The 19,715-nt window shown below is 36.3% G+C and overlaps 1 protein-coding gene and 1 non-coding gene across 3 annotated transcripts in view; both read right to left on the bottom strand.

Moving 5' to 3' along the window:
- The window catches only part of EMCN (endomucin), a 157,107-nt gene that overhangs the window by 19,869 nt on the left and 117,523 nt on the right, over window positions 1-19,715 (bottom strand). For both annotated transcript variants that reach the window (XM_066232598.1, XM_066232599.1), the window contains exons 5-7: window positions 13,190-13,228; window positions 1,201-1,293; window positions 720-779 (exon numbers count right to left, since the gene is read on the bottom strand). In XM_066232598.1, coding sequence (XP_066088695.1) covers window positions 720-779; window positions 1,201-1,293; window positions 13,190-13,228 — 192 coding nt within the window. The remainder of the gene's footprint in view (window positions 1-719; window positions 780-1,200; window positions 1,294-13,189; window positions 13,229-19,715) is intronic.
- LOC136306981 (U1 spliceosomal RNA) lies at window positions 18,046-18,209 on the bottom strand. Its single transcript, XR_010725737.1, has one exon. It is a non-coding gene; the product is annotated as a U1 spliceosomal RNA (small nuclear RNA).

Raw genomic sequence — 19,715 nt, 5'->3', positions numbered from 1 at the left:
GAAGTGAAATCATTAGTGCTTCCTCAAATGAAGGAGCCATGAATCAGGACAATAAATGCAATGCTGACCTACTGAGTGGAAGGGCTTTACCAAAACCTGAAATAATCTTTTATCATCCCAGCTTCATATGAATTCATCTTATTCTTAATTTCCAGAAAAATAAATGAATAGTGTTTAGTCCTAGCATAGACATATACAGGGTGGGGAAAATGTCGATTTACAGTTGTGAGTTCATGAAATACAGAGTTCATTCTTGAATTGTCATTTTTGTATTATTTTCCATACAAAGAACTGTAAACTGACTTTTGCCCCACCCTGTATGTTTTATAATACATATCTATTTTTGCTAAAATGGAATATTTTTTAAAAAGCCATTTTTAACATTTAGAAAAAGTTTTTTAAAGATGAACAATTCATTTTTTTAAATGCTATCTCTGTCTGTACTCTTTGGCTTATCGGAGACTAGTGCCATCAATCATCTTGACCTTTGGTAGTAACTGCTTAGCACTCAGGTAAGAAAATAACTTCAAGAGAGTACTCATTAGAACAGACTCACAGCAGAAAATTCTCAAAACAGGTGGCAGTTAAATAGGATTATGAGAATGCAGGTTCAGGAAAGCTGATAAAAGTCTATTGATAATTGAATTTCTTCCCTTATTGGTAACATTCAAATATTCAGCATATCTATTGTTATGAATGAAGATATGTCTGTTACTCACTAGAATGAGAGGGGTTGGTTGAAGAAGAAGGGCTTGCATTTTTCACATTCACAGTGCCTACTATGGTAAGAAAAAAAAAAAGTAAGTTACCTTTGGTTAATGTGTGCCGGTCCTCACAATCCTCCCTTCATCCCCCCATGGTCCCTCATTTAAGTAAGCCTCTGTGATCTATAAGTGGGATGTATCAAATCAATACATTTGATCTCATTCTGAAAGAACTGTTTTACAACTCAAAATTGGTAGGGAGATAATGTATACCATTTGATAAGTTTGGACATACATTCATGAAACCAATACCACAATCAAGGTAATAAACATCCATCCCCTCAAACAGTTTTCTTATGTCCCCCCTTTTGTGAATGTGCAGTTTTTGTATAGCTATTATAATGGAAAGTTGTTGTTTTTTAAAGATTCGTAGGGTTTTCTTGGTGAGAAGGAGTTAAGCAAAGCAAGTTTCTAGTCATGCACACAGAAGTCATACCTTGAGATGATGAGATGCTTTCTGGAATTATTGTCGATATCAAAGATAATACACTGGTTTTAGAAAGTGAGGCATCTGGTTGTGGAGTGCCAACTGGAGGAAAAAAATTAAAAATTAACAGTCAAACAATAGTGTTAACTCTTCTTATTGCATTCTTTTTGCAGATTCAAACAGTTTGCATTTCTGACGATCTGTGAAAACTGTTTCTTATTGAATAATAGGATACATACAGTTGTACATTAAATCCCAAGTTCATCTATTTCTTCTGTAATGATGGTTAAATTTGGAATCATAAAACCTGGGTTATCAGTATTACATCTTCAAGAACTGCCAAAACTTTAGTTCTCTTATTTTAGGCCTCAGTCAGTATCACCTACTTCATGAAATTCTTCTAGGATGAAAATCTATGCAAAAGCATTATTCATATTTCAGATATTATATGTTTGGCTAATAGTAATTTTTTTTCTATCAAACATACTTAAAATGTACATAAATACACAGGACTTTATTTCTGCAGTGTTTCTTAGTGGTTGAAGAGACAGATTGCAGTTGAGTCTATGGCTAAAAGGATTGGGGAAAAAAAGAAAAAATTTTTTCATTTTCATTTTTAAAGCTCAGCAGTGATTTAGATTTATGTGCTTTATCTAAAGTAATTGCTGCTTGGTTACATTTCCATCATTGTTCATAATCTTTTCTTCCAAGAAAAATATAAATTAAACTAATTATAATTTTTGCATTTGCTTAAATCAACATTTGCCATCTTCAGCCAGAACTGAACCAAAAAATAAATAAAAATATAGTATCTGAAACCCACAAATCTCAATACATTTCGAGGAAATATAATCAAATGTTTTATCAGTGTACAGCACTTATCCTTGTAAATTTGTGATAAAATAAATTTGTATTTAGGAAACTTTTGAAAACTCATTCTCTTTTTCCTGTAGTATGAAGTGATACCTTTTCACCACACCTTTGTCCTTGTCTCTCCACTGAATTGCAAGTCTGTGAAGTGCGAAGGCTCCAGCTCACACCATACCCACATGGAGCTCTGACCAGAGTGGATGTGAAGTCAAATGTAGTGGACAGCTTGGTTGAACAAAGAGCCATCGCTTATCATTATGGCCCATTTAGGAGTATTGAGGCCACGTATAATTGCCTCAAAGAAACTGAACTGCCTAGGACTGCCTTGGATCTTTCCTTCTCTGCCTCCCACAGCCCAGCACACACTGCAGGCTCATGCATTTTTGACATCTGTGGGGGAAGAATAATGTGTAGAGTCTGTACCATTCTTGCCATGCAAGAGATCTGTGGGTGGAAGCTAGATATATGCCCATAAGAACAAAGAAAAATGTCAGGCTAGTGCACTAGACAGACAGAAAAACAGAATATTAAATGAAAGAGAGAACTAGCTGAAACCTTGGTACTTTTAGCTGCTTTTTTCAGTGTCAAGTGTTTTAGTAAGGATGAATACTCTTTCCATTGTGTTGGTAGAGAATGAGATGGCTGATTAAATAACCAATGATATGAATCCATCTTGGATTTCCCAAGGGTTAATTTTCAAGACTCTTACCTTATTACCTTCTCATAGACAGGTTACGTGGCAGCTACAGTTTTGAGTATAACCTATCTGGTTTAGATGAAACTCCTATTTTCCTACTTAAAATGTGTCGATGGTCTACTGCTAACTGTTATTGATAATGATCTATAGGTAGGCAGTAGAATTAACTCTTCTTAAAAGGAGAACTCGTTGGATTCTTGAAATTTTAACATTTTTCTTTTAACTTCAATCTTTAGTAAATAAACCATTTCTGAATGTAGTACACAAAAACAAACACAAACACACATACATATGTGCACACAATTTACCTCTATTACATGTAATGCCTTCTGGTGTTTATTTCCTTTATTTCGTTTTTTTAAAAATACTGGTCATGACACACTAATGGGAGTTAACTAACAATTTGAGAAATCCTGTTCATTAGCACTATCATATTAATGCAACTATGGGTCTAGGCTGAATTCATCAATTGTCAGACTAATGTGATTCATACTGTGAATAAGATAGTGCGGACCGTGATGCGATCAGAGCTGAGGATCTCTGTTTAGTTTTGTTGATTACTGTATTATCCTCCATTACTACTAAAGTAGAATTGGCAGGAGAAGCACAAGAGAGGTATAATAGATATGTAAGAGCATGATTCTGAAGACTGGTACCTGGTTTCAAATTTGACTCTTGTACTTGCTGTGATATTTGGAGAAAGTCACTTAACCTCTATTGTGTCTGAATTTTCACACCTACAAATGGTGATTATAATAATTCTACATCATAGTTCTGTGCAAATTAAATGAGTAAAAATAATTTAAATTGCTTAGAAGAGTACTTGGTATTAATATTTTATAATAAATGTAATGTAAAATTATATATTTTAAATTATATTTTATTAATATAATAATTTTATAATATTTCATTATTATATTATAATTGGACTCCTTGAGTTGTATCTTTCAACCAAAGTCATTTGGCTAATTTTCTCCAAAATTTTTAAGTGTAAAAATACATGAAATGGACCTTTAAGAAACCTCCATGTTTAGGCCCTGGCCGGTTGGCTCAGAGGTAGAGCGTCGGCCTGGTGTGCAGAAGTCTCGGTTTGATTCCGGGCCAGGGCACACAGGAGAAGCGCCCATTTGCTTCTCCACCCCTCCCCCTCTCCTTCCTGTCTGTCTGTCTCTTCCCCTCCCGCAGTGAGGCTCCATTGGAGCAAAGATGGCCCGGGCGCTGGGGATGGCTCCTTGGCCTCTGCCCCAGGTGCTAGAGTGGCTCTGGTCGCAACAGAGCGATGCCCCGGAGGGGCAGAGCATTGCCCTCTGGTGGGCAGAGTGTCGCCCCCTGGTGGGCGGGCCGGGTGGATCCCGGTTGGGTGCATGCGGGAGTCTGTCTGACTGTCTCTCCCGGTTTCCAGCTTCAGAAAAAGAAAAAGAAAAAAAAAAAGAAACCTCCATGTTTTCAGATGTTTCTTTGCTCTAGTAGGAATGGTAGAAAGTAGAGTAGATGGTGCTCTAAGATGATGTGAGTTTACTCTTGAACCCTGACTTTTGGTGATTGTAATGATTGCTGAATTGCAGATATTTTGTGTCATGATTTAAATCTAATTTGCAAATTTCAGGCCAGAACTTAGAGCTGGCTGTTTGAGGTCTACTGTAACTAAGTAAAGAGACCCTCAAAACCAAGACTGTTGCAATACTATGTATGCAAATGTACCCCATTGATGTCAGACAGTGGTACACGTTTGGCTCTTGTTTTAAGACAATTAGTAGTGGAATCATTGGGAGTTTTAAAGACAGAAGACCTTGTTGATACCCTGGCCACCTGTGCTGGTGATAAAAATGTACAAATGTAACTCGCAGAATGCCATCTACAGACAGTATAATTGAGCAAGTTTCTCCACCTGCTCTCTAAATCGCAGCACTGTGTTTGGGTTGAAACCATGCCTCCTCCAGGCTGCTCTCAATCAATGATTAAGCCTGGCAAGAATATGAAAGCAGGCAGGTACTGGAAGCCATAAACTCTTCTGAAAAGGGACTTAGACTGGAAGAGTACCTGATTGCCTTCTGGAACCTTCTGTAAAGGAAGTCATATAATAAGTCATTACTAATGGCATATAAATGTGAGCGACAGTAGAGGAAAAACATTCTAGTGTAAAAAAGACAGCAAAACTGTCCATTTGTACATCCAATGTATCTGAGGGGCTAAATTCAATTGAATTCAATGATTATTTATTGTTTTTAATTATTTATAAATAATTGGACCTGGTTTCTAATTGCAATTTGATAGATTCTTGTTTCATTTTTAAAGAGAATTTTTCAGTATTTGAAACTAGGTCATTCACTTTTCCTTAACCCATTTTCTTCAATGGCTTTCAAAATAACATTCTATTTATTTTTCTCCTACCTTGTGACTTATTCTTCTTGGTATCTTTGGCTGGTTCCTCCTTCTCTCTGTCTCACAGTTCTGGAGGTCCCTATTTATTTTTCTCCTACCTTGTGGTTTATTCTTCTTGTTCTCCTTGGCTGGTTCCTCCTCCTCTCTGTCTCACAGTTCTGGAGGTCCGAGAATTTAGTCCTCACTCATATTCTCTAACTACACTCATTTTTTTGGTGATAAAGTTCAATTTTAAGGTTTAAATACAACATCAATGCCAATGATCCCCAAATTTATATTTCAAGCCTAGGACTCTTCCCGAAACTCTAGCTTCATAAAATTCAGATGTCTACTCATAAAATAATAAAAATATAATACTCAGTATTTCCAAACTTAGACTTCTGCTTTATCTGTAGCCTTTCCATCTTAGCTGATGGAATGACAATCATTCCTTCCAATTGCTCAGGCCAAGTCCTCAGAACTATTTTGACTCATCTCTTTACATCCTATCCCACATATAATCACCAAATATCTATTAGATGTGCTTTCAAAATATAACCATAATTTAGAGAGTTCATGGCATCTATCTTGAGACCATCTTAGTCTAAGCTACCTTCATCTGACTCCTGGAAAATCTGAAAAAGGTATCCTTTCTGCACAGGACAGTCTCTCCTCAGATTTCACAGTTATACTTATGAAACATGAGTCAGATCATGTCAACCCTCAGATCAAAACCCCCAATGTTTCTTCATTCCACTTATAGAAAAAGCCAAAGACCTTGCAATAGCTTATGAAACCCTGGGTAATGTGCCCAGCCTTTTCCCTCCCTCTTCTCTGCCCATGTACCAGATATCTTTTTAAGTTCTATGTCTGTCTGGATGCTCTTCCTCCACTTATTGGGTAGCTCACTTCTTGTATTTACTCAGATTCTTTCAGAGAGACTTATCTGACCATATGTAAACGGTACCTCTCCAGAACTCATGGTCCTTCTTTCCTAATCTGCTCTGCACCTTCTCTTTCTCAGAGAGTTTACTTCTTTCTACCTTACTGTATAATTTAGCTAATTAACATATTTATTGAGCATAGTTTTTCTCCCCCACTAAAATATAAAGTCCTTGAGGGCAAGGGTCATTATTTTGCTCACTGATGTTTTCAAATGCTAGAATAGTGTCCAGAAGTAGGGTCCTGTGGACAAGTCCTGCTGGGGATGAGGACAACTCTGGGGACCAGGTTCAATGATGCAGATTTGCTTTATTCAGGAAGTAAGCTAGTTTATATACATGAGTTCAGCCAATAGGGTGTTACAGAGTGTCCTTTAAAGCCAATGGCTAAAAAGATCAGGGAGCTGCGTGGTTGGTGCTGAGTCACTTCCTTATAGTGGGCGAGCTCCCTCCTGGGTATGCCCAGGAGGTTTCTGGGAGCTGGAGTATTCTCACAGCATTGCATCAGCCACAGCTGCTAGGAATGCGCTCTGAGCTCCACCCACAGGGTTCTCAAGTGTTTGCTGAATGCATAAACTCTTCAGCAGCAAAAGTCACTACTGCTGAAGACTAAGTGTATTAATGAGATCACCACTTTAAAAAAATCTTAATATTAAGCCTATTACATATTCAAAATGTTTGCATCATTAGTTTTTTCATTCATTTTGCAATAACAGAAAAGATAGATACCTATTCTGGGCCCAAGAGTGGATGCTGAAGGAAATAACTATAGTATAGTACAGGAGACTAAGAACCTCTGGCAGGGAAAGGGGGAAGCACAGCCCACAACTGATAGATGTGAAGAGATAATGAGTAAGACAAAACTATGTCAGGGATCAAAATAAGAGAGATTTTGTTGTTGTTTATTGACTCTTACTTATAAACTAATGCTTAACAAGAAGGATTTGAGGAACTTAAGTTATGATAGATGCCGTAAAATAAAGTAGAAATAGGAAATAGAACAGATACAAATTGAAGAAACAAACAGGCTCCTTCCAATTGTTAATACAGTTTGCTAGCATTAACTTAAGAATTGACTTTGAGCATCTGACTCAAGGAAAGGAAGCATGGTCTACTCTAGGCTTTTGTTATCATAGAGGGAGATGGTGTATTATTAAAGTAAGAGGCATATAAGTGTTACACATAATAAATGTTATGAGCATAGCTGGTACCATTCTGTATTTTGGATGGGATTATGCTGATAACATCCTTGAAGTCTCTTCTAGCTTTAAGACTTTAGATTCTTGTCAGGGTTCTTTTCAATGAAGATTTTGTCATAGCTAGAATGTATTTTTACCCATAATAGCACATTCTGTCTATTTAATGGAAAATATCAAAGGGGAAGTTTTTGCTTTCATTTGATGGAAATTGATTTCTGCTTGCATCAGATCTTACTTTTCCCACATAGCTGTATTCTTTCAGCAATGCAAGAAAAATGTTCTACCTCAAATTTTTTTACTTTGCTCTGGGCCATCAATGTGACTAACCTGAGATAATAGTGTCCTCTAACCTGGTAAAAACTGTGAATGGAGATTTATTTACTTTAAATAAGTCTATAGAAATATATATCAAGGAAAGGAGAGATGTATTTCTCTTTTGTAATTTGAAAATGACTAGTTATTAATTTATAGAAAATTATGTATAATATACAAAGAATGAATGACTTACTATGCTGACTATTTCCATATGTGCTAATTCATTTTATTCTTAAACATTTTAATACTGTGCTTTAGAGATGAGAGATACTGTGCCTCAGAAACATAAGGTAGCACCTCTGACAATAGAAGAAGAGCTAAACCAAAAGCCAAGCCCTTCTGTTCCCTTTACATGATACCAGGTAACCAACATATTTGACGTGAGTTGTCTTCCATGCTAGTGGCATCATTATCAGTGATTAGTTAAATTTTTCCTCAGCATTCTGAAAGGTTTAGAATGGTCTCACCCTTGGCCCAACATTGCAGATTTCACAGTTTGGAGAGTAAGAGCTAAGAACACTGAGCAGCTTTTCAATATGTATCTCTGCTGATGCTGTGCTTTTGGAGAATTTGAACATAAATGATCCAAAATATGGGCATAAAAGTATTTTTTTTCATTTATTTTCAAGCCCTGGACACTATGTGCCAGACATTATTCAAAGTGTTTTATAAATATTATCTCATTCAACTATTTTATTATCAATATTTGCATTGTACAAAGTGGAAACTGAAACCTAGAGAGATTAACTAATGTGCCCAAGGTCACAAGGCAAGTAGTAGGTGGTCTGCCAGGATTTGAACACAGGCTCTAGCATCTGTGTAGTCAACCACATCTCAGTGCTGCCTAAGCTGCTGCCCTTCGGTAGGAATGAGTTATAAGTACATGCTCGTTATTTTTGTTACATGAAATATAATCTATTTTAATTTAGGCTCCTGTTAAGAATGTATTTTTTCCTTCAAGACAAATTGAACAGCCCCTTCCTTCAACAAGCCAACCCGGACCATGCAGATACACATACAAGTGGACAGAGAGAATTAGTCCTAATGTAGTGAAATAAAACACATTGCAGAGTTTACTGGAGGAGCACACACCCATGATAATACCATTGAAAAATGGTTCATAAAGTGAATGCTGGGCAGCTGATCAGTGGAGACGGAGTTTTTATGGCCTTTCAGTGGACAAGAGAGCCACAAGAACAGTGTAGAGCATTTCTTAGAGACTCAGCAGACCTTTGAACCAAAGGGGCAACTGCTTAGCCATACCCAGATTTATCCAATTTCCTAAATGGAAGTTTATGGTAGATTCTCCCTACCACATAAATGTTGATATATTTATCATGCCAAAAGTGAGTTATTTTATTCTCAACTAATCTGTCAAACATCATAAAATGTCCAAGTTAAAAAATAAAAGAACCTCTAAATACTGTTTTGATATAGGTATATTTTTAGTTTGATTGGATCCTAACAGAGCCATAGTGTTAAGATTTTTGTCATTCAGAATTAGAATATTCAGATAAGTAGCCTTCTGTATAGAATGATTCATGCTTCACATTACATGAATTCCTAAAATCAGAAGCCATTCCCCAGGCATTATATAGGGTGCTGAGCACAATAAATATGGCAGGACAAATTGTTTTCCTTTTCGAAAGCCAGTGGTCAAATTTGGTGGTTCTTATATCTGTTCTGGCTTCTGATTTTCCATCAGAATTAATGTCTACAATGGAATTGAGCTTCTAAAATACAGTGAAGAAAAGTGAAGAAAGAAAATAGGTGTAATGAGATCCAGACAAGTTATGCTGGTCACAATAGGATTATTGTTGTGATGATTAATTTTATGTGTCCCTTTGACTTGGCCATGTGATGACTAGATATTTGGTCAAGCATTGTGCTGGGTGTATCTGTGTGTTTTGGGATGAAATTAACATTTGAATCAGTCACTAAGTAAAGCAGATTGCCTTTCAACATATAATAGATTGCTCTAATCTAATTGGCTGAATCCCTGACAGAATTAAAAGGCTGGCCCTCCCTTGAATAAAGAAGAACTCTTCCTGCTTGATTGCCTTGAGCTGGGACATCAGTCTTTCTGTGCTTTTGGACTCAAACTAAAATACTGGCTCTTCTTTATTTTCAAACCTGCTGCTTTCAGAATGACACCATTGGATATCCTGGTTCTCAGGTTTTTGGACTCTCATTGGAAAGAGACTCTCAATTTCCCTGAGTCTCCAGGCCTCCAGCTTGCTAACTGCAGATTTGGGGATTTCTCAGTCTTATAATGCATGAGCTAATTCATTATAATGAATATCTATCTATCTATCATCTATCTATTATCTATCTATCTATCTATCTATCTATCTATCTATCTATCTATCCATCCATGTATCCTATTTGTTCTGTTCTCTGGAGAATCCTGACTAATATTGTTGTATTTTCCAGAAAACTCAGGGCGAATAGTTTATTCCTTTCTCGATACACTGACGCATGTATGTCCATTTTTCTTCAGAGCTGAAGTCTCTTATCAAAGAAATAAAGAGGCGTATTTATAAGGACAAGTCTGTGGAAAATGATAATGTTAAAGAAAAGTGAATTCCGTCATTGCTTAAACTTGTAATGGCCACATGAGGTCTGTATATATCTCTAGAGAATAAACAGCCTTTCATCACTTTTTATTGGGTCTTTCCAGCTCCTCATGAGCTCTGAACTCAGAGTTAGAAAAATGAGTAGGCAGAATAATCTGGCACCTAGAAGGTCACTTCTTTCATAAACCCTGTCCTCAGTTTTCTTAAACTGCTTTCCCCATACCCACTAAATATAACCACAGCTAAAGAGAGTAAAAAATCTTTCCCTTCACAATCTTAACATAAGGTTATCTGAAACATGTTGATCATTTTATATCTACATGACTACTAGAGTTTTATAGTTATTTTTGATGCTGACCAGTCTTTCTTGGGAACACTTAATGGCAGGCTCCATATTACTGAATGCCTCAGTTAGTAGTGGTTACTATCATATTATTCCACAGTTAGTAGAACATAGTATTCTGTATATTTAGCAGGGCATCATACTAAATTTGAAGTCTTAACAGATCTGTTACAATGGGAAGTTGAAGTTTGACTTTCCCATCTTCTTTAGACATTGATCATGATTTTCTTATGTTTAGCATTGTTAACTACAGCTGTCTACTACATACTATACAATGAATGAATATGTCTTCACACTTGTATCAATCATTTTCGTATAACTATGACTACCTTCCTTTTATCTTCATTATATAATATTAAACATTATATCTATGTATAATTTCTTATAATTTCTATTTTATGTATAGTTGCCTTACTTATCTTGAATTCCCCAAAAAAGATCCTATATAAAACAGTCATCAATTTTTAGACATTCATTAATAGTTTTTGAAGTAGGTGGTAAAAACATTTTTCAAGAAAATTAAAGCTAGCCCTGGCCGGTTGGCTCAGCGGTAGAGTGTCGGTCTAGCGTGCGGAGGACCCGGGTTCGATTCCCGGCCAGGGCACACAGGAGAAGTGCCCATTTGCTTCTCCACCCCTCCGCCGTGCTTTCCCTCTCTGTCTCTCTCTTCCCCTCCCGCAGCCAAGGCTCCATTGGAGCAAAGATGGCCCAGGCGCTGGGGATGGCTCTGTGGTCTCTGCCCCAGGCGCTAGAGTGGCTCTGGTCGCAACATGGCGACGCCCAGGATGGGCAAAGCATCGCCCCCTGGTGGGCAGAGCTTCGCCCCTGGTGGGCGTGCCGGGTGGATCCCGGTCGGGCGCATGTGGGAGTCTGTCTGACTGTCTCTCCCTGTTTCCAGCTTCAGAAAAATGAAAAAAAAAAAAAGAAAAAAAAAAAAAAAGAAAATTAAAGCTGAATGTTTAATATAAAAAATGACAAATGTGAGAAATGTATATAATCTAATAAGTACAATGCATATTAGCTCATATTTATTTTAAAAAGGAATCAGTATTAATAATTCTGTGGGCTGGAATTCAACACAGCTTCTACCTAAAACAGAAATAGTAATTATTTTTAGGACCCTATTGTTGATCACATTGATGAATATTTCACAAAATTGATATTTGAACATCTTTGATAAACATATATAACTAAAAGTTTTAAATAAACAAACACAACTACAGTTGTTAACAGAGGTATAATGAACACTCTGTTAATAAATGTTATTATCTTTTAGTGAATCTTGATTTAGTCTTCATCTACAACATAAAGCTGAAGGTTGATCCTGACTTGCTTTGCGGTTTATAATATCAGTCTCATTTCTTTCAAATCCACTATTTAAATCACTGGCTTATTCTATTATCTTAGAAGAACTAGTTTCTACAACTCAAAATTAAAATATTCTAAATGGGCTTTTCATTACATTAAAAAATCAATATAGCTAAAGGTGCATTTTGTAGATACAACTTTTCTAAGTAAAATAAAGGATCCTTCATTCCTTCCTTAAGAGGAGCTGAGGATTTTGGCAGCTTTCCAAGTTCCCATCTGTAGCTTCTCCAAGATAACTGATCCACCAGGCGGAGGGGAAGGATTTCTCCTGAACACGCATAGCATCAGCCAATGCAAAGCTGCCCCCTTTGCCTAGATGTACTGTTTTATTTTGCTTTTTTTCCCCTCAGTGCCTTTTTTAGGGCATTTCCAAATTATGTAGATGCAATAGGAATCAAAATACAGTGATAAAATGACATACAGAAAATTAATAATATAAAAATGACTTTATTCATGAGATATATTATATAGAAGATAAATTATTAAAAGTTAAAAGCTTAATCATTTTAGTTTTGAATTCCTTACACACAAAAAGTAGAAGGCAGACTATGATGATTATTTAGGACATTTGCTGTGAAAAAGTTGTTAGATTCACTCAAAATTTTCAGTTTTATTTTCCCGATTTTTTTAAAAAAAGTTACATGACCTTTTATGATTGTTTACCTATTTCTCATTTTATAAAGTACATAAGGTGACCAAGATTGAGAACCTAAAATATTTGTCGTTTATTAAAGTACCAAATAGGATGTAGGAAGATAAACATTCCCCAAATAATTTTAATTTCAAAATAACAAGAAGATTCAACGTTACAATCTTTCCCCGCCCAATGATCTTTCTCAGTTTCTGTTGCTTCCTCATCCAAAATTTATTCAGTTTAAAGTAAGGATGGCAAAACACGAGCACTTCCTCGGGTGACAAAATTTTAGGCTAATTGTGGTTTATAACATCATCTCTTCATATGCTTAGGCCCAGGCTTTGTTAGAAAATACAGAGAAAAAACACTCAGACCTGCTAACCGTCTGGGAGAGGGCATTCCAATCATAGAAACAGACCAGCAACAGCCAGGTATGGTCAGAGGACAATTCCACAGGTTTCATGCATTTACCAGGGCTGGTTCCACTCACTAAAGCCACAGAACACCCAGGCACATCCTTGTATGTTCCCCTAGTCTGCATTTATTTTTTAACACAGGTCTCCTAAACATTTTAGTAGTTATATAATATTTCCCCTGCACTATTTCAACTTGCCCTCAAACTGGTTGATCTATTTTGTCTCATTTTGAGGATTTTATACACGAATATTCTCAGAGGATAAAAACATGAACTTACCTGGTCTTTCTGTTGTACTGTTTGAACTCTGATTCTCAGCTTTAAAGGAAAGAAAAGAAAAGATCACTGAAATAATATGCTGAATATCAGGTATCCTGTTATAATTATTTCAGGTGGTAAATGAATATAGAACTTAGCTCCTCCTGACCAGTGGCTCAGTGGATCCAACCTTGGCCAGGAATATAGACATCCCGGGTTCAATTCCAGGCAGGGCACACGGCAGAATTGACCATCTGCTTCTCTTCCTGTTTCCCTCCCCCTTTTTCCTCTTCCCTTCCTGTAACCAGTTGCTGGCTAGGTTAGTTCGCATCAGCCTTAGGTGTTAAAAATAGCTTGAGCATCGGCCCCAGGTGGGGTTGCCAGGTGGATCCCAGTGGGGGCACATGTGGGAGTCTGTCTCACTATCTACCCACTAAACCAAACCAAACCAAACAACAAAAAAAAAACACAAAAAAACTTAGCTCATCTGTGATTTTAATTTTCCTTAAATTATAACATCATGAAGCTTCATGATTAAAAGATACTTGAACAGGGGTCAGACTACTTTTACTAAAGGGCTACATAATAAATATTTTATAGTTTGTGAGCTATAAGTCTCTGTAGCAACTACTTAACATAATTGTTATAGTGTGAATGCAGTCACACGGTAATACCTGAAGTGTAGGTATGTCTGTGTTCTATAAAACAGGTGAGGGTTATATTTGTCTCATAGGCCACAATTTGCTGATCTTGCTTTGAGGCATCTGGTATAACCTCACATCTTGAATAGGCAAGATAACACAGACAACTACAAATTCTTTGGTTGGTCCTGTGTGTGTGGTTATGCCGTAGTACGATGTGTTGCATCTCCTGACCTGGAAAGGAGTCAGGAGGGTTCAGACTGGTACCTTTGAAACTTAGGGAATTCCTTTAAAGTAAATACAGTCCAGCAGGGTTTTTTCAAGTCAAATCACTTGAGAGAATTATAATCAAACTTCAGTTCAACAACTTAAAATATATTCACTATGAACAACATTTGACATGTGGAAAATAGAGAAAATATTTTTGAAACAAATATGGAAGTTTAGTAATAAGTATTTAACATATTCATTTGCCTCTTCTGTGTCTTCTGTTGGCTGGTATCCTTAACCCTGCCCTTCCTCCCCCTTGGTCCAGTGCACAGCACAGGTGTCCTCCACCTGCGCTAGACAAAAAGTAGTGGCCTTTCTTGATTCTCTTCTTTTTCTCACCTCCATCAGCTGTAGCTTCAAAATACATTCCAAATATAACTCACTGGCTACTAATCATCTGGACCCCAAATCTCTCCCCTTGGTACCTGCAATGATGGCCACCTAGAAAAATCTTTAAAATTTACACTTGGCTGCTTCAATAGCTCCCTAATTCTTACTATGGCTGGCAAGTCGTTATAGTCTGCAGCTCTTGCCCTGTTCCTCAGTTCATCTCCAGTCAACCCCCCGACCCTCCCACCCCCGCTTAGATCCAAGTCACAGGGCTCTTGCTGCCTGGGCTTCCCTGCTGCTCTTTCGTCTACCTTGGGGTGTTTCCTCAGGCTGACACGGCTTCCTTCCACCTTTCATCACTCTGCTGAGATGTCACCACTCAGGTCTTCTCCTACTTCCTTCTTCAGAGTGGTTTCTGCTTTCCCTTCCTACTAGTCCACCACTCTGCTTCATCTGCTCAACAATACTTTTGTTACCACCGTTATTTTATTTACAAAATATTTATTTTTCTTATTATTGTCTATTGTCAGACTGTAACCTTCATGAGAAAAGATTTCTCTTTTTTTTGGGAAAATTATAGTTGATATATAATGTTATATTAGTTTTTGATGTGCAACATAGTGATTTGGCATTTATTACATTACTATGTGATCACCAGGATATGTCTGGTCACCATCTGTCACTATACAAAGTTATTATAATGTTATTGGTTATATTCCCTAGGCTGTGTGTTACATCCTGCGACTTACTTGCTTTATGACTGAGGGTTTGTAGCTCCTCACCTTTTTTACCCATCCCCCCACCCGACCTGCCTCTGGGAACTGTCAGTTGGTTCTGTTTCTATAGTATGGCCTGTTTGTTTTGTTTTGTTTAGTTGTTGTTATTAATATGTTTTGTGTTTTAGATTCTACATATAAGTGAAATCATACTGTGTCTGTCTTTCTCTGTCCAATTTATTTTACTTAGCATAATACCCTCTAGATTCATCCAAAATTACTTATCTTACTCAGAACCATAATTCCAGTGCCCAGCACCAAGGCATGGCAAAACAGATCTCTGGTAATAGAACATAGGAAATGAATGAGAATAGAAAATAATAGTAATAATAATGTAATAAACAAGACTAATTATACCTACCTAAATTTAACTTTAAGAGAAAAGTCATGCTTCCTTTAAAATAGCTAGTTGGATAACCATAATTACCATTTTTAAAGCAACTCTTATAATCAGTCCTGTATTATTATTTGTTATGTCTACAAAAGAGATTCTCATTTTGCATTTTGGAGAAGTGAAACTACTTTCTCAAGGGCGTGCAATGATTATCATTCATGTCTGTTGGTTCTAATGTCCATCCTCTTTTACTAAAATAGGCAGCTTATTCTTCTACTAAACTGTTCTAAAAGGAAAGCTTATGCAACTAAGTCCTAATTTTGATAACTAATAGTTAAAATACTTTTGAAATGGCACAATGCTGTATTTAGAAGATGCAGTTAAAATATTTATCATCTGCTAAAGGGCTGGAATACAAAGAAAATGAAAAGCTTTTGTTTCTGTTGCTATTGATGTCAAGCCATCACCTTTCTTGCTGATAAGCTTCACTGAAAATGAAAAATGTTTTAATATGTATCAGACAATCTTTTGACTAAGCTTTAGTTGTGTTTGTTATTCAGCCTGCAAAAAATGTATAATAATTTTAAAAAGACATATATAAAAGAAACATAACTTTATTTTAAGGTATAGCAGAATCAGAAAAAAAATATATATCAATTCAAACCCTTATATTTAGTCCTAACTTATACAGACTTTTATATATGAATAAATATATTATTATTCTGAGGAAAAAATTCTGAAAACCTTCAATATTTAATCAATATTGAAATGCAGGGATGAGAGAAAGGAGGTTTATGTTTGCGAGTATGTGGAAGTTTATTTTTGTATTACTTATTAATTATTGTATTATATATTTGTATTATTTTTCTTATTATTGTTATTGTTACTATTTTGTATCCTTATTTATAATTTATCTTTTAAAGAATGATGGCTGGTAATGTAACTTAGTTTTTCCCACCCCTGTATATACTTTTTCTGAAACCAAGGAGATATTATTCTGAAGATACTACAGTGTTTTCATATGGCATACCACTTTCAAATTTGAACTCAGTTCTGTGAATATAAAAGCTTAATAAAAGTGAATGCTATGAAAATAGCTAAAGTTATAGGAATTAATGAAAAATGAAGGTAATTATAATTATTCCTGAAATTATATATAATTTCATAATACTCATGTGTTTTGAGAAAGGGCCAAGATCTGATCCATAAAGAGAGTGAGTAAAGTCAAATAGTAAATGAGTGTAGGCCCTGGCCAGTTGACTCAGCGGTAGAGCGTTGGCCTGGCATGTGGGGGACCCGGGTTAGATTCCTCGCCAGGGCACACAGGAGAAGCACCCATTTGCTTCTCCACTCCCCCCCTCCTTCCTCTCTGTCTCTCTCTTCCCCTCCCGCAGCCAAGGCTCCATTGGAGCAAAGATGGCCCGGGCACTGGGGATGGCTCCTTGGCCTCTGCCCCAGGCGCTAGAGTGGCTCTGGTTGCAGCAGAGCAACCCCCCTGGTGGGCAGAGCATCGCCCCTGGTGGGCGTGCCAGGTGGATCCCGGTCGGGCGCATGCGGGAGTCTGTCTGACTGTCTCTCCCCGTTTCCAGCTTCAGAAAAATACAAAAAAAAAAAAAAAAAAAAGTAAATGAGTGTAGTACATCCTTTTAATCTATCCTATCCTCAAACTTAGATGTTTAATAAAGACCAACATTTTAGGGTGGTTGGCAAATTAAAATGTTTGTTGAATTTGGTTTTCTAAAATAAAACTGAAGCTTTATGAAATGCAAATGAACTTCTAAACTGCTAAACTTTAATCCACATTAATACAAAGCTAAATGTTATTCAAGTAATTCTCTTTTAAAACAGAAAGCTTAAAGCAACAATACAAGAAATAACTGCTAAATATTCTTACCTTACAAAAGATATGTTTCCAACTATAACAGAGCCGTATGTAGTTACAGACAGAACATCATTAACATGTCCAGGAGAAAAAATATATTAATATATAGTTATTCCCATATATACTTCTTTACTGCTTTGTTCATAAATAACTTATTATAAACAATTCAAGTTTTCCTTATCTTTCTCCTATACTTGGCATTGACTGAATCAATGTATGTGAGATTATTTCTCATTTGGCTAACCCATGACTTGTGACTAAGACTTTGTTATTTTGAGGATTCCTCTTATATCTGTCCACAAGAAATAATACAAACTAATTAAGTAGCATATAAGGAACATTATAAGTTCCCAAACAAGTGGCATAACTAAACCATGCCAATCACAAAAGAAATAATGAGTCTGGTTGATCAGACAATGTTTTTCAAAGGATGAGATGCCTAGCATTGTGTGAGAGATTTAAATGGTGGTACTGGAAAGTAGCATTAAATAACATTAAAATACTCAAAAAGTTATTTCTTTTTTAGCTTTCTTTTAGTTTATTTGATTATTTCAATGAGGAAGTATTAAAACTTCATTTTAATACAAATATATCATTAATACCTATCGTAGTTTTACCTCAATTTTTTTGTTTTGTTATGTTTTCAGGAGGAAGTAAGAACACAGTGCACCCCTACCACAAATGATGCTGTTGAACGTCCTGCATTTGTGGAAATGGCAGGGGCCAGCACATCCAGAGTGCAATGAATAAGCCGGGCCCTGGGAAACCCACCTTTATGATCATGGTATCTCTCCTCTTAGGCAAGTATTTGATTTACTTTGTCAACAAGGACAAGCAAATCTCAAAGCCTTTGGCAAGCAACAAAATCTGGCTAGAATTTAATATTTTGCTTACATCATAGTGATTTTTATAGTTGCTGCTTATGCCAAGTGAAACTGGTTTTTCATTTATGGTGGTTTCCTTTTCAAACAAATTTAAGAATAAAAAGTGCATCAATTTAAAGAAAGTACTAAATAAATCATAGTGCAGATGGTACACATATCTGACAACACTCATGAAGTTGTGGTAAATAATGAGGTAAAATTTTACAGAGGTCCTTGAGGAATCTGTAGGATTTGAACAAGAAATTAGAAGGATAGGGGAAGAACAAACAAGGACCAAACAAATGAAGAGGGCAGGAAACACACAGTCACACAGAGTCAAAAATAAATCTGGCATGGTAGGAAATGGGAGAAGCAGCCTGGTTAGAATCATAGGTTTACATTCTGTCAACCAGTCACTCAGTCAGTCTCTCATGTTACAGTTACTGAACTCCTACTTGCCAAGCATACAATACACCCAATTAATGCTAGTTGTTTTCCACTTTCTTTAAATAATTTACATAAAATAACAATGTAAACAGGTGTGGTATAGTAAAGTTTATGGGATCTGAAGAAAGAAAAGCAGGGTTTGGATTTCAACTTTTTAATTTAACTTTGTCCAAGGTATTTAATCTTCTGAACCTGTTTCCTTATCTGTGAAATTGGTACCATCAGTACCAGCATTACCTGGCTTTTGCAAAGATTATTATTAATAAAATAATAGCTAAAATTTATTTTGTTTACTTGCCAAATCCTGTTTTAAGCTTTATATGTTTTTTTTATTTTTTAATTTTTTTAAAGTACAAACTGATATTTTATTACTTCAAGGAAAACCTTTTGAACACTTTGGAAAAAAGTATATTTCGTTCTTAAACATAACTTTTTTCTTTTTATTATTTATTTATATATTTTTTATTAATTTTAATGGGGTGACATTAATCAATCAGGGTACATGGGTTCAGAAAAAACATCTCCAGGTTATTTTGACATTTGATTATATTGCATACCCATCACCCAAAGTCATATAGTCTTTCGTCTTTTTTTCTCTATTTTTTAGAAAGAGACAGGAAGGGAAAGAGATGAAAAGCACCAAATTGTAGTTGTGTCACTTTAGTTGTTGACTGATTGCTTCTCATACGTGCCTTGACTGGGGGGTTCCAGCCAAGCCAGTGATGCCTTGCTCAAGCCAATGAATGACCTTGGGCTTCAAGCCAGCAGCTTTTGGGATCAAGCCAACAAGCTTGGGATCATGCTGATCCCACGCTCAAGCTGTATGAGCCCGTGCTTAAGCCAGATGAACCAGCACTTAAGATGGCGACCTTAAGGTTTTGAACTTAGGATCTCAGCATCCTAGGTCAACACTCTATCCACTGTGCCACTACCAGCCAAACTATATGTTTTTTATCTTTTCTAATCTTCACAAGACTCTGATATAGGGATAACATTATTATAAA

Source organism: Saccopteryx bilineata, chromosome 5 (genome assembly GCF_036850765.1).
Source record: "Saccopteryx bilineata isolate mSacBil1 chromosome 5, mSacBil1_pri_phased_curated, whole genome shotgun sequence".
In the NCBI taxonomy this organism is placed as follows: domain Eukaryota; kingdom Metazoa; phylum Chordata; class Mammalia; order Chiroptera; family Emballonuridae; genus Saccopteryx; species Saccopteryx bilineata.
Note: the sequence above shows the minus strand (reverse complement) of the source record. Positions and strands in the feature narration are given on the sequence as shown.